At 51.3% G+C, this 13,083-nt stretch overlaps 1 protein-coding gene across 2 annotated transcripts in view; it reads left to right on the top strand.

The window, feature by feature from the left end:
* The window catches only part of CFAP43 (cilia and flagella associated protein 43), a 922,989-nt gene that overhangs the window by 604,887 nt on the left and 305,019 nt on the right, over positions 1-13,083 (top strand). For both annotated transcript variants that reach the window (XM_086922745.1, XM_086922746.1), the window contains one exon: positions 387-467. In XM_086922745.1, coding sequence (XP_086778871.1) covers positions 387-467 — 81 coding nt within the window. The remainder of the gene's footprint in view (positions 1-386; positions 468-13,083) is intronic.

Below are 13,083 nucleotides of genomic sequence, written 5' to 3'. Positions count from 1 at the left end.
TGTCTGCTACCTCCCTAAATGCAATTGTGTTTTACTTTTTATACTGAGTCGGTCTCTGTCAGACTTTATTGTAGGTGATCTCTGTTCAGTGCTTTATGATCAGCCACAGTCTGTGCAGGTAACAGTGGTGGGGCGGTAGGGCCGGGTAAGGGGGGATTTCGAGGGATGATGCTGAAGGAAAATTAAATAAATAATACTTGTTCCCTCTGCATCGTCCCTCGAAATCCCTCCTTACCAGGCCCACCGCTGTTACCTGTACGGACCGCGGCTGTTTATGATGTAGATGTTAGTATATCTATACATCGAATATAATTAATCCATGCTAATACATTAAACTTCACACTGGGAAGGTAGAGTTGTAACTAGTACTTTTTGCTCTCCCCCAGGCAGATGATGCAAAGCAGCGAGCCCTGATGGACATGATGAATGGAGTCCTTGAAGTGAAAAGGGAAGACATCTTTAAAGTGGTAAGAGGTCTACCTGCGTGGAAGCAGATAGTATATTATGTCCTCATTCTAATTCACACGATCTTCTTAACACACTTCATGTCTATGCAGCACTAATGCACATTCATACTCTGAGTATAGGATAGTTCACATGACCAGTTTCCTTCTGCAGATTCTCCCTTTTGGTGGGCGGAACTACGGAAATGTTCCTCGCTCCCATTCTTATGGATGTCATGAGTCCCAATGCACTCAAGTGCTGGGTGGACTAATATGATAGTCGAGATAAGGTTTCCCAAAACTCGTCACCCTACACCAGATTCAAATTACTCTATCAAATGCATGCTAGTTATGGCTGTGAAGGCTCTTCATGACCACTGTATACGCTACCTGGAACTTTTAATGAAAGTCAAGACTATGACTCTTGGTGCAGCTTGGAATCCAAAGCTAGGTGATTTAAGAAATGGAGACCAAGGTGCCGCTGTGGAAGAGTAAGAGTCATGGGATCAGCCTAGGATTCTTGCTTTGGTTCATGGGCCTTGGAGTTATTTGGCAGGCCTGTTCTGATGAATCATAAAACAAGCAAGCCCAGTTTTGTATGTGTCAACCTGCTTAAAAAATAAAAGAAAACATGACCTGGCCTCTTTGGCCACTTCCATGTATCCAAAAATCACAGACCAGTTTGAAAATGTTTTCAGAATGACTTCAGCGATTGCTGTGTGCAAGTACGACCAGTCCCTGTAAACTGTGTCCTAAACCAACAACAGTTTTTTTTTTCAGGGCTTTATATAGCGCAAACTGGACCTGAAGGTATTGGGTATCAGAGCGCTTTACATAGCACCAGTTGCGTTACATGAGGACATATTCATTATTGTCAGGCACAGGGAGAATAAGTGATTTTGCCCAGAATCACAGGATGTTCAGCATCATTGCCGAGACTCGAACCCCGTTGCCCAGATCCGAGGTCGACTGCCCTAGCCATTAGGCCAACTCCTTACTCACAGATTCCATGATTCCAATTTATGTCTCTTTTAGTCCAAGAGCGAGGTTTTGGGTGTGTTTTTACATTTTAAATGGCAAGTGTGAAACAGGCTCCCAACGGCTCTCGTCCATGAATTGGGATATTGCTGTTTTCCAGTGCTGTTCTGACCTTTCCGCACCCTCCTTCACAAAGGTTTAAAGATAGGCCCTCAGCGACACTAACACCATCTTCACCTTTGGAAACAAGGGCAATTAATTTGCTGATGCATGAACTGGGTTTCTCCAGTATTAGGGGTGTCTTTCATAGATTTACATGCCTGAATCATTCCCCGTCGTCGGAGTGGGAGTCCCACGGTACATAAAAAAGCAACAATATGCCATAAATATGTAGAGATATATCAATAAAACAAACCAGGAAGTATAGTAGGCAAAGCTACAGGAGAAAAAACTTCCACACCTATGACTATCCTAGTAATTTTGTAAAGTCCAAACTACAGCCAATCAGGCGCCAGCACCCACCAGAAGGTTCTTCCCAGAGGCTCAGGCTCTCAGATTTTCTACTGCATGTCGTGTGAAGGGAGTCTCCCTGAGCTCTGCTCAGTTTTTCACTTCTATCTTCCTTTTGGATCTTTTCTTCAAGGATGTCTTCAAAGAAATCTCTATTTAGAGCCTGGAATCTTGTGGTAAGCTCCGGCTTTTTAAATAGGACCCCCACAAAAAATGTATTTATTGTCTGTATCCAGATCACCAAGTCAAGGACTGTAAGATCTGCAGAACTTTTCCTCAAAAGACTCTCAGAGAGGGTCGGTTGCTTTTGTGGCTACAAAAGCTTAAGGATTCTGATAATCCTGTGTCTGAGGTTGGCAGTATTGCCTCTGGTTCCACTTCAGCGTCTTGAAAGAGGCCTGCTTATGAGGTATTGCCATCGCCTGGGGCTAAGGTTGCTAAAAAACATCAACCTTCTAAGGGATCAGACAAGCCTTCTACTTCTAAGGCTGCCTCCGCAGGCAAGGACATGGAGGGTTCTTCTGCACCTCAAAAACAGTCCACCAAAAGATTGCCTCAGACAGTTGACAAAGTTTCACCTCAGGAAACTTCTTTATCGTCGTCGACGCCATCTTCTATCTCCTCGTCGACGAAGACCTCCGTCGACGCTACATCTACGTCGACAGTGACATTCTCATCTCCCAAACCCCAGATGATAATGTCGACGACGGCTTCTTCACCAACTATGGTCTATGTATCTGTTAGACCTCTCTCGTCGACGACGATCGTCGCCGATGCCTCGTTGTCGACTCCTCTGAAAGCTCTACCGTCGACGAAGAAGATGCCGTCGACGGGCTCGTCGGCGACGAGCTCCACTCCGTCGACGAAGTTACCCCCGTCGACGAAGGCATCGACAAAGACTGTACCGTCGACGACGAAGCCCATTCCGTCGATGACTGTCATACCGTAGACAAAGCCTGTCCCGTCGACAATTTCTATACCGTCGACGAAACCTGTTCCGTCGACGACGTCTATACCGTCGACGAAGTCTTTACCGTCGACAAAGCCCATTTCGTCGACGGAGTCCATTCCGTCGACGAAGCCTATTTCGTTGACGAAGTATATGCCGTCGACGACGGAACCATTGACGTCTGCTCCTTTGGCAGCGGTGGACACACCGTCGGCGCCGCAATTGTCTTCTTGCACGGCATTGCAGGTCTGGTCACCATCTACGGTGTTCCTTACACCAAAACAGTCTTTAGTTCAAAGGCCTGAAACAGCTTTCCAACTCTCACCCCTACATATTTCACCTCAGAAGACGTCGTCGCAGGTTCCTGACCAGCTTTTAGACTCTGATAGTGAGGATGACGTGGTTCAAAATACATTTGGAGCAGCCACTAGTCCTTCTGAGCTAAATATAAAGTTTCAAGAAGAGGAACAGGAGGATATACCATCACCTGTACAAATGGCGTCCCCGGTAGACGGTGTACCTGTCTTGCAGGTGCCAATTGCTTTACTGACCAACCTACAGTGTATGTTGGATGATTATTATAGAAGGTTTCCACCATCTGAATCTACAGGCTCGGTGCCTGTTACTCCGGCTAATGAAGCGCCTGTGCCAGTCTTTCAACCAGAAAATCCTGCTTCACCTCCACCGCTCAATCAGCCTGTGGACCCTCAGTCTTCGGAAGAAGAGGAACAAAGAGAAGAAGGAGAAGTACAGGATGAGTCGGAGTGGGATGAATACCAAGTGCAAACTCCTTCTCCCTCACCTCAGACTGTCTCAATTTCACCACCAGTGGACGTCGGTAGCTTCCACCTTTTGATGGAGCGTGCAACTAAACGCTTTCATATTGATATGGAACATATGGAACAAGACTGTTTCCTATATGACTTTAAAGATCAGCCCAGGAAACAGATCAAGTCTATACCCATCATTGACTTCATTTGGCAGGAGGGAATAAAGGTCATGGCAACCCCGGTATCCATTTTCCCAGTCCTGCCAAGAATGGAAAAGAAATACAGGGCACCGGACAAATCACCTGCGTGCCTCATTGGGCAGCCGAAGCTTGACTCTGTAATTGTCCAAGCAGCCCAAAAGAGGGCTAGAAACCCTTCCTTCCCTGTTACAGCCCCGCCGGACAGAAATGGCAAATGCCTAGATTCGATTGGGAAGCACGTCTCCACTATGGCGGCCACGACTGTTCGAGCGGCTAACTCATTGGCCATCTTAGGAAGGTATGACGGACAGATGTGGTCAGACATCGCACCGTTCATTGACCTCCTTCCTGAACCTTCCAAGGCTGAAGCACTGAAGATACTGCAAGAAGGCCAAAGAATCTCACTAGAGATTATTGATTCAGCAGTGGATGTAGCCTCAACGGGCTTTCGACAACTAGCGGGCGCTGCGGTTCTGCGTAGGCAGGGGTGGCTACATTCCACTTCCTTCGGACAAGAAGTCCAGAATAAGGTATTGGACATGCCATATGATGGCGAATATCTGTTTGGCCCACAAGTGGAGGAAGCCTTACAGACGATAAAAAAGGATACGGAAACAGCAAACTCCTTGGGCAGCCTTCAATTCCGCAAGCCGCCCTTTCGAGGAGCAAGAAGACGGGGAACGTCCTCCAACAGAGGTGAATATAACCAACAATCCTCCTACAGACAAAATAATCAGCGCTATCACACCCAGCGCTACCAATCTTACGACCAGAGATAGTCTACTTATACCCAGAACAGAGGAAAGACAAATTACAGCGGAAAAGATAAGCGTCAATGAGACATTTCACCTGCCACCACTACTGCCCCACTCTCGAGAAAAAATTGGAGGGCGAATATCAAAATTTTACTCAAATTGGCTGTCGATAACATCAGAAAAATGGGTCCTGGAGATTGTAGCCAGGGGCCATGCCCTAGAATTCGAGAAATTTCCTCCAAATGTCCCACCGAAAGGACCACCTCCAGCTCACCTGAAGGAGCTGTTTGCCCAAATCAGATTGATGATGCAAAAAGGAGCGATCGTGAGCGTACCTCAGAAGATGAGGGGAATGGGGTTTTACTCCAGATTTTTCCTAATAAAGAAGAAAAACGGAGAGTGGCGCCCGATCCTAAATCTTCGAGCTCTAAACAAATATTTAAAAAAGTTAACTTTCAGGATGTTATCGCTTCAGGAAATATTACATCTTTTGGCAGCAGGAGATTACATGGTCACCTTAGATCTCCAAGATGCATATTTCCATATCCCCATTCTACCTCGCCACAGAAAATCCTGCGCTTCAGGCTGGCAGGGATTACCAATTCAAAGTCCTTCCTTTCGGGCTACGGTCAGCGCCAAGAGTTTTTACGAAAGTTTTGGCTCCAGTGGCGGCGCACCTCTGGCAGGAGGGAATCCAAATTTTCCCATACTTAGACGACTGCCTTATAAAGGCCAGTTCTCTTGAGGTTACACATTATCATCTACAACAGTGTCTCTGGGCCTGTCCGTCAACCTTGACAAATCCCAATTGAAACCCTCTCAAAGTCTAGCTTTCTTAGGAGCAACATTGGACACCCAAAAGCTCCAAGCTTTTGTCTCGGAGGAGAGGCAAATGAAGATAAAACACATGGCGCAGAATCTGATATCAAGAAAGTCCGTTTCAGTTCAGCTGTACAAGTCTTTTCTGGGGATGATATCATCCTGCATCCCATTAATACCAAACTGTCGCCTCAGGATGAGACCGCACCAGGAAGAACTGAGCCTGCAGTGGCTACAGGTCTCCGGCACTTTCGAAGATCTCATCAGAATCACACCACTCATGCGGAATTCTCTCCTCTGGTGGTCACAAAAGTGACATCTTCAGCAGGGGTGTGCATTCCTTCAAGATGCACCAAGCCTCACCAACACTACGGATGCGTCTCTCGAGGGCTGGGGAGCGCATCTTCAGGGTCTCACAATCAGTGGCAAGTGGACTGCTCAACAAAGGCGGTGGCACATCAACCGTCTGGAGCTGAGAGCTATCTTTCTAGCACTCAAGGCGTTTTGTGCAATCATTCAGGATGCCAACAAGCAGGGAGGAACATGATCCCTTCTCCTGTCACAAGAAGCTCAAGACCTATGGGCATGGGCACTAAAGCACAATATAAATCTTCAAGCAGTGCATGTTCCGGGAACGGAGAACGTCTTGGCAGACGCACTCAGCAGGACAACGGTCTCCACTCACGAGTGGGAACTGCATCAGCAGACAGTCCTGCTTGTGACTAGGATAGTCATAGGCGTGGAAGTTTTTTCTCCTGTAGCTTTGGCTACTTTACTTCCTGGTTTGTTTTATTGGTATATCTCTACATATTTATGGCATATTATTGCTTTTTTATGTACCGTGGGACTCCCACTCCGACGACGGGGAATGATTCAGGCATGTGAATCTATTAAAGACACCAATACTGGAGAACTACAGATTACAGGTAAGTAACTATTGTTCATACTACCTTCCTGGCATTTAGTACTGACTGTAATAGAGCTCTGAGGACTCAACAAGTTCAGGTGCCTAGTCACAAACTACATTTGTACTTATTTAGTAATACCACTGAAATACTACAAAGGGCCAGATGTATGAAGCTGAAATGGGTTCGCAAACGCCAAAATTCTCACAATTTCGGCGTTTGCAAACTCATTTGAGCAAAATGGTATGTATGTAGCAAATTTCAGTGCAAAATAAGGAATCGCAAATTTGCGATTCCTTATTTTGCAATTGCATTTACGGAATCTCAAAATTTGCGATTCCTTAAATGCAATGTATGAAGCAAAAAAAAATTGCTAATTGTCCTTAAGGAATCGCAAATTACCACCAACTTCAAGTTGGTGGTAATTTGCAAATTTCTTGAAAAATGCCCATTTTTGCATTTTTCAAAGTGCCATGTGGTGCACATACATGCCCTTAGGGCATGTATGTGCACCACATGTGCACCCATGCTTATTTCAGGGGTGCAACCCCTGCACCCTTGAAATTATTCTCAATTTGCGATTAGCAAATTGCGAATCGCAAATTGAGAATAATTTCACATTCATTCCTATGGGCCTCCTGGCCCATAGAAATGAATGGGAAATTATTCCTTAATTGTGATTAGCAATTTGCTAATTGCAATTAAGGAATTTTAAGAAATCGCATAAAAAAATTGCGAATTTCTACATACATACCATTTTGCAATTCTCAAATAGTGATTCCTTAAAAATCGCTATTTGAGAATCGCAAAAGTGTATCTTGATACATCTGGCCCTAAATCTCTACAAAATGCTATTTGAAAATCTACAAGTGTAAATATCCACCACCACTTCTCATTTCTTTTTTATGGAGAGATCCTCAACCATGTCAGTTTACTTCTTAACAGTAAATGTAGAAGGGAATGGGGGAGTGGCTCAAAAAGGGGCATACTCACAACTAAATTGGAGGGTGTTAGGGAGGAGCAAGGAGGGGATTAGCGAGGGTTGGCGAGAGGGTTACGGAGGGACATGCACCCTTCCACAAAACACTGAAGCCCATTGATATGCATTAAAAAGTAATATTATTTTCGTCCTGTTTAGTTACTTACAGTGATGTATAGAATTAATTAGAAGTAATTTTAATGATATTTTAATAAAAAGATTACGATAATTTATCAATTCAAAAAAGCGCTTAAAAGATTTTATAATTATATCACATTTTGTTTTTAGATTTCTTCTAAACATTAAATTTTAAACCTCATGTAAACTATTTTAAATACATTTATTGAATAATTATTTCCTGGGTGGGATGTTGCAGTGTCAGTGGTTGGCGATATGTGGTGCTGAACTTACTACTGTTTCTATTTTTTTAGCAATAACTTACTCTTAGAAATGTGGATCCATCCCTTTTTAGGGCTCGCCTGCTGTGCGCTTGCGCATAGCTGGCGAGCTATATTGCAGCCTAAACAGAGTTAAACCAACTCGGCGATTTCTTTGAGTGCCCGAGAGCGCGTGCACATCAAAGCCATCAGCCTCCTCGGGCATCTCAAGCTTCCCTCAGCCGGCATTTCTCCTCCCCTAATTAGTCATGCACGGCCGGCCAGTCAGCACATCAAAGGCTGCTGCTCCCGGCCCCTATTCCTCCCTTCTTGCCTCTCCCCGCCCCCCTTCCCACCACAGCAATGCAGAGGGCTTGTTTATATTGCAGCCCCTAACCATCTCGCATGCTGCTCTTGAAACAATAACCATTGTTGGTCATGATATAATAAACGCTCTAATTATTTTATCAGGGCCACACAGAATTTTATAAAGTCTTTTGCTGGCATTTTCGTTTTATGCTGATTGGTATTAACGCTCTAATTATTTTATCAGGGCCACGCAGAATTTTATAAAGTCTTTTGCTGGCATTTTCGTTTTATGCTGATTGCTATTTTACACCTTTCACATGCTGGCGATTTGCTTCAAAGATATACATTCATCCTGAATCCCATTACTAGAGCTTTCTCCTCTTCTGCTATATATGGGTTTTAGTTGAATTTCATTGATCTCTTTTACTAATGATTTATAAAAAGTGCCACCCACCACACAGCTCCACCTACACAGCTCCACCGATGCACCCACCACACAGCTCCACCGATGCACCCACCACACAGCTCCACCGATGCGCCCACCACACAGTTCCACCGATGCACTCACCACCCAGCTCCACAGATGCACCCACCACCCAGCTCCACAGATGCACCCACCACCCAGCTCCACAGATGCACCCACCACCCAGCTCCACAGATGCACCCACCACACAGCTCCACAGATGCACCCACCACCCAGCTCCACCGATGCACCCACCACACAGCTCCACAGATGCACCCACCACACAGCTCCACAGATGCACCCACCACACAGCTCCACTGATGCACCCACCTCCACCGATGCACCCACCACACAGCTCCACCGACACAGCTCCACCGATGCACCCACCACCCAGCTCCACCGATGCACCCACCACACAGCCCCACCGATGCACCCACCACACAGCTCCACAGATGCACCCACCACACAGCTCCACTGATGCACCCACCTCCACCGATGCACCCACCACACAGCTCCACCGACACAGCTCCACCGATGCACCCACCACACAGCTCCACTGATGCAACCACCACACAGCTCCACCGACACAGCTCCACCGATGCACCCACCACAGAGCTCCACTGATGCACCCACCACAGAGCTCCACAGATGACCCCACCACACAGCTCCACTGATGCACCCAAGACACAGCTCCACAGATGCACCCACCACAGAGCTCCACTGATGCACCCACCACAGAGCTCCACAGATGACCCCACCACACAGCTCCACTGATGCACCCAAGACACAGCTCCACCGATGCACCCACCACAGAGCTCCACTGATGCACCCACCACAGAGCTCCACAGATGACCCCACCACACAGCTCCACTGATGCACCCACCACACAGCTCCACAGATGCACCCACCACACAGCTCCACAGATGCACCCACCACACAGCTCCACTGATGCACCCACCTCCACCGATGCACCCACCACACAGCTCCACCGACACAGCTCCACCGATGCACCCACCACACAGCTCCACTGATGCAACCACCACACAGCTCCACCGACACAGCTCCACCGAGGCACCCACCACACAGCTCGACCGAGGCACCCACCACAAAGCTCCACCGATGCACCCACCACACAGCTCCACCTATGCACCCACCACACAGCTCCACCGAGGCACCCACCACACAGCTCCACAGAGCCACCCACCACACAGCTCCACTGATGCACCCACCACACAGCTCCACCGAGGCACCCACCACACAGCTCCACCGATGCACCCACCACACAGCTCCACCGATGCACCCACCACACAGCTCCACCGAGGCACCAACCACACAGCTCCACCGATGCACCCACCACACAGCTCCACCGATGCACCCACCACACAGCTCCACCGATGCACCCACCACACAGCTCCACCGAGGCACCCACCACACAGCTCCACAGAGCCACCCACCACACAGCTCCACCGATGCACCCACCACACAGCTCCACTGAGGCACCCACCACACAGCTCCACCGATGCACCCACCACACAGCTCCACCGAGGCACCAACCACACAGCTCCACCGATGCACCCACCACACAGCTCCACCGAGGCACCCACCACACAGCTCCACCGATGCACCCACCACACAGCTCCACTGACACAGCTCCACCAATGCACCCACCACACAGCTCCACAGAGGCACCCACCACACAGCTCCACCGATGCACCCACCACACAGCTCCACCAAGGCACCCACCATACAGCTCCACCAAGGCACCCACCATACAGCTCCACCAAGGCACCCACCACACAGCTCCACCTACACAGCTCCACAGATGCACCCACCACACAGTTCCACCGATGCACCCACCACACAGCTCCACCGAGGCACCCACCACACAGCTCCACTGAGGCACCCACCACACAGCTCCACTGAGGCACCCACCACACAGCTCCACCGAGGCACCCACCACACAGCTCCAGCGAGGCACCCACCACACAGCTCCACCGAGGCACCCACCACACAGCTCCACCTATGCACCCACCACACAGCTCCACCGAGGCACCCACCACACAGCTCCACCGAGGCACCCACCACACAGCTCCACAGAGCCACCCACCACACAGCTCCACCGATGCACCCACCACACAGCTCCACCGAAGCACCCACCACACAGCTCCACCGAGGCACCCACCACACAGCTCCACCGAGGCACCCACCACACAGCTCCACAGATGCACCCATCACACAGCTCCACAGATGCACCCACCACACAGCTCCACAGATGCACCCAGCACACAGCTCCACAGATGCACCCACCACACAGCTCCACCGAGGCACCCACCACACAGCTACACCGAGGCACCCACCACACAGCTACACCGAGGCACCCACCACACAGCTCCACCGAGGCACCCACCACACAGCTCCACTGATGCACCCACCTCCACCGATGCACCTACCACACAGCTCCACCGACACAGCTCCACCGATGCACCCACCACACAGCTCCACTGATGCAACCACCACACAGCTCCACCGACACAGCTCCACCGATGCACCCACCACAGAGCTCCACAGATGACCCCACCACACAGCTCCACTGATGCACCCAAGACACAGCTCCACCGAGGCACCCACCACACAGCTCCACCGAGGCACCCACCACACAGCTCCACCGATGCACCCACCACACAGCTCCACCTATGCACCCACCACACAGCTCCACCGAGGCACCCACCACACAGCTCCACCGAGGCACCCACCACACTGCTCCACCGAGGCACCCACCACACTGCTCCACCGAGGCACCCACCACACAGCTCCACCGAGGCACCCACCACACAGCTCCACCGAGGCACCCATCACACAGCTCCACTGACACAGCTCCACCAATGCACCCACCACACAGCTCCACAGAGGCACCCACCACACAGCTCCACCGAGGCACCCACCACACAGCTCCACCGATGCACCCACCACACAGCTCCACTGACACAGCTCCACCAATGCACCCACCACACAGCTCCACAGAGACACCCACCACACAGCTCCACCGATGCACCCACCACACAGCTCCACCAAGGCACCCACCATACAGCTCCACCAAGGCACCCACCACACAGCTCCAGCTACACAGCTCCACCGATGCACCCACCACACAGTTCCACCGATGCACCCACCACACAGTTCCACCGATGCACCCACCACACAGCTCCACCGAGGCACCCACCACACAGCTCCACCGAGGCACCCACCACACAGCTCCACCGAGGCACCCACCACACAGCTCCACCGAGGCACCCACCACACAGCTCCACCGAGGCACCCACCACACAGCTCCACCGAGGCACCCACCACACAGCTCCACCGAGGCACCCACCACACAGCTCCACCGATGCACCCACCACACAGCTCCACCGACACAGCTCCACCGATGCACTCACCACAGAGCTCCACTGATCCAACCACCACACAGCTCCACAGATGCACCCACCACACAGCTCCACTGATGCAACCACCATACAGCTCCACCGACACAGCTCCACAGATGCCCCCACCACAGAGCTCCACAGATGCCCCCACCACACAGCTCCACCGATGCACCCACCACACAGCTCCGCCGATGCACCCACCACACAGCTCCACCGATGAAGCCACCACACAGCTCCACCGATGCACCCACCACACAGCTCCACCGAGGCACCCACCATACAGCTCCACCGAGGCACCCACCACACAGCTCCACCGATGCACCCAGCACACAGCTACACCGAGGCACCCACCACACAGCTCCACCGAGGCACCCACCACACAGCTCCACAGATGCACCCACCACACAGCTCCACCGATGCACCCACCACACAGCTCCGCTGCTGCACCCACCACACAGCTCCGCCGAGGCACCCAGCACACAGCTACACCGAGGCACCCACCACACAGCTCCATCGAGGCACCCACCACACAGCTCCACAGATGCACCCACCACACAGCTCCACAGATGCACCCACCACACAGCTCCACCGATGCACCCACCACACAGCTCCGCCGATGCACCCACCACACAGCTCCGCCGATGCACCCACCACACAGCTCCGCCGATGCAGCCACCACACAGCTCCGCTGATGCACCCACCACACAGCTCCACCGATGCACCCACCACACAGCTCCACTGATGCAACCACCATACAGCTCTACCGACACAGCTCCACCGATGCACCCACCACAGAGCTCCACAGATGCCCCCACCACAGAGCTCCACAGATGTCCCCACCACAGAGCTCCACAGATGCCCCCACCACACAGCTCCACCGATGCACCCACCACACAGCTTCACCGATGCACCCACCACACAGCTCCACCGATGCACCCACCACACAGCTCCACCGATGCAGCCACCACACAGCTCCACCGACACAGCTCCACCGATGCACCCACCACCCAGCTCCACCGATGCACCCACCACACAGCTCCACCAATGCACCCACCACACAGCTCCACCGATGCAGCCACCACACAGCTCCACCGACACAGCTCCACCAATGCACCCACCACCCAGCTCCACCGATGCACCCACCACACAGCTCCACCGACACAGCTCCACCGATGCACCCACCACACAGCTCCACCGATGCACC

This window comes from Lissotriton vulgaris, chromosome 5 (assembly GCF_964263255.1).
Source record: "Lissotriton vulgaris chromosome 5, aLisVul1.2, whole genome shotgun sequence".
Taxonomy (NCBI): Eukaryota; Metazoa; Chordata; class Amphibia; order Caudata; family Salamandridae; genus Lissotriton; species Lissotriton vulgaris.
This window is presented reverse-complemented; position numbering and strand designations above follow the sequence as displayed.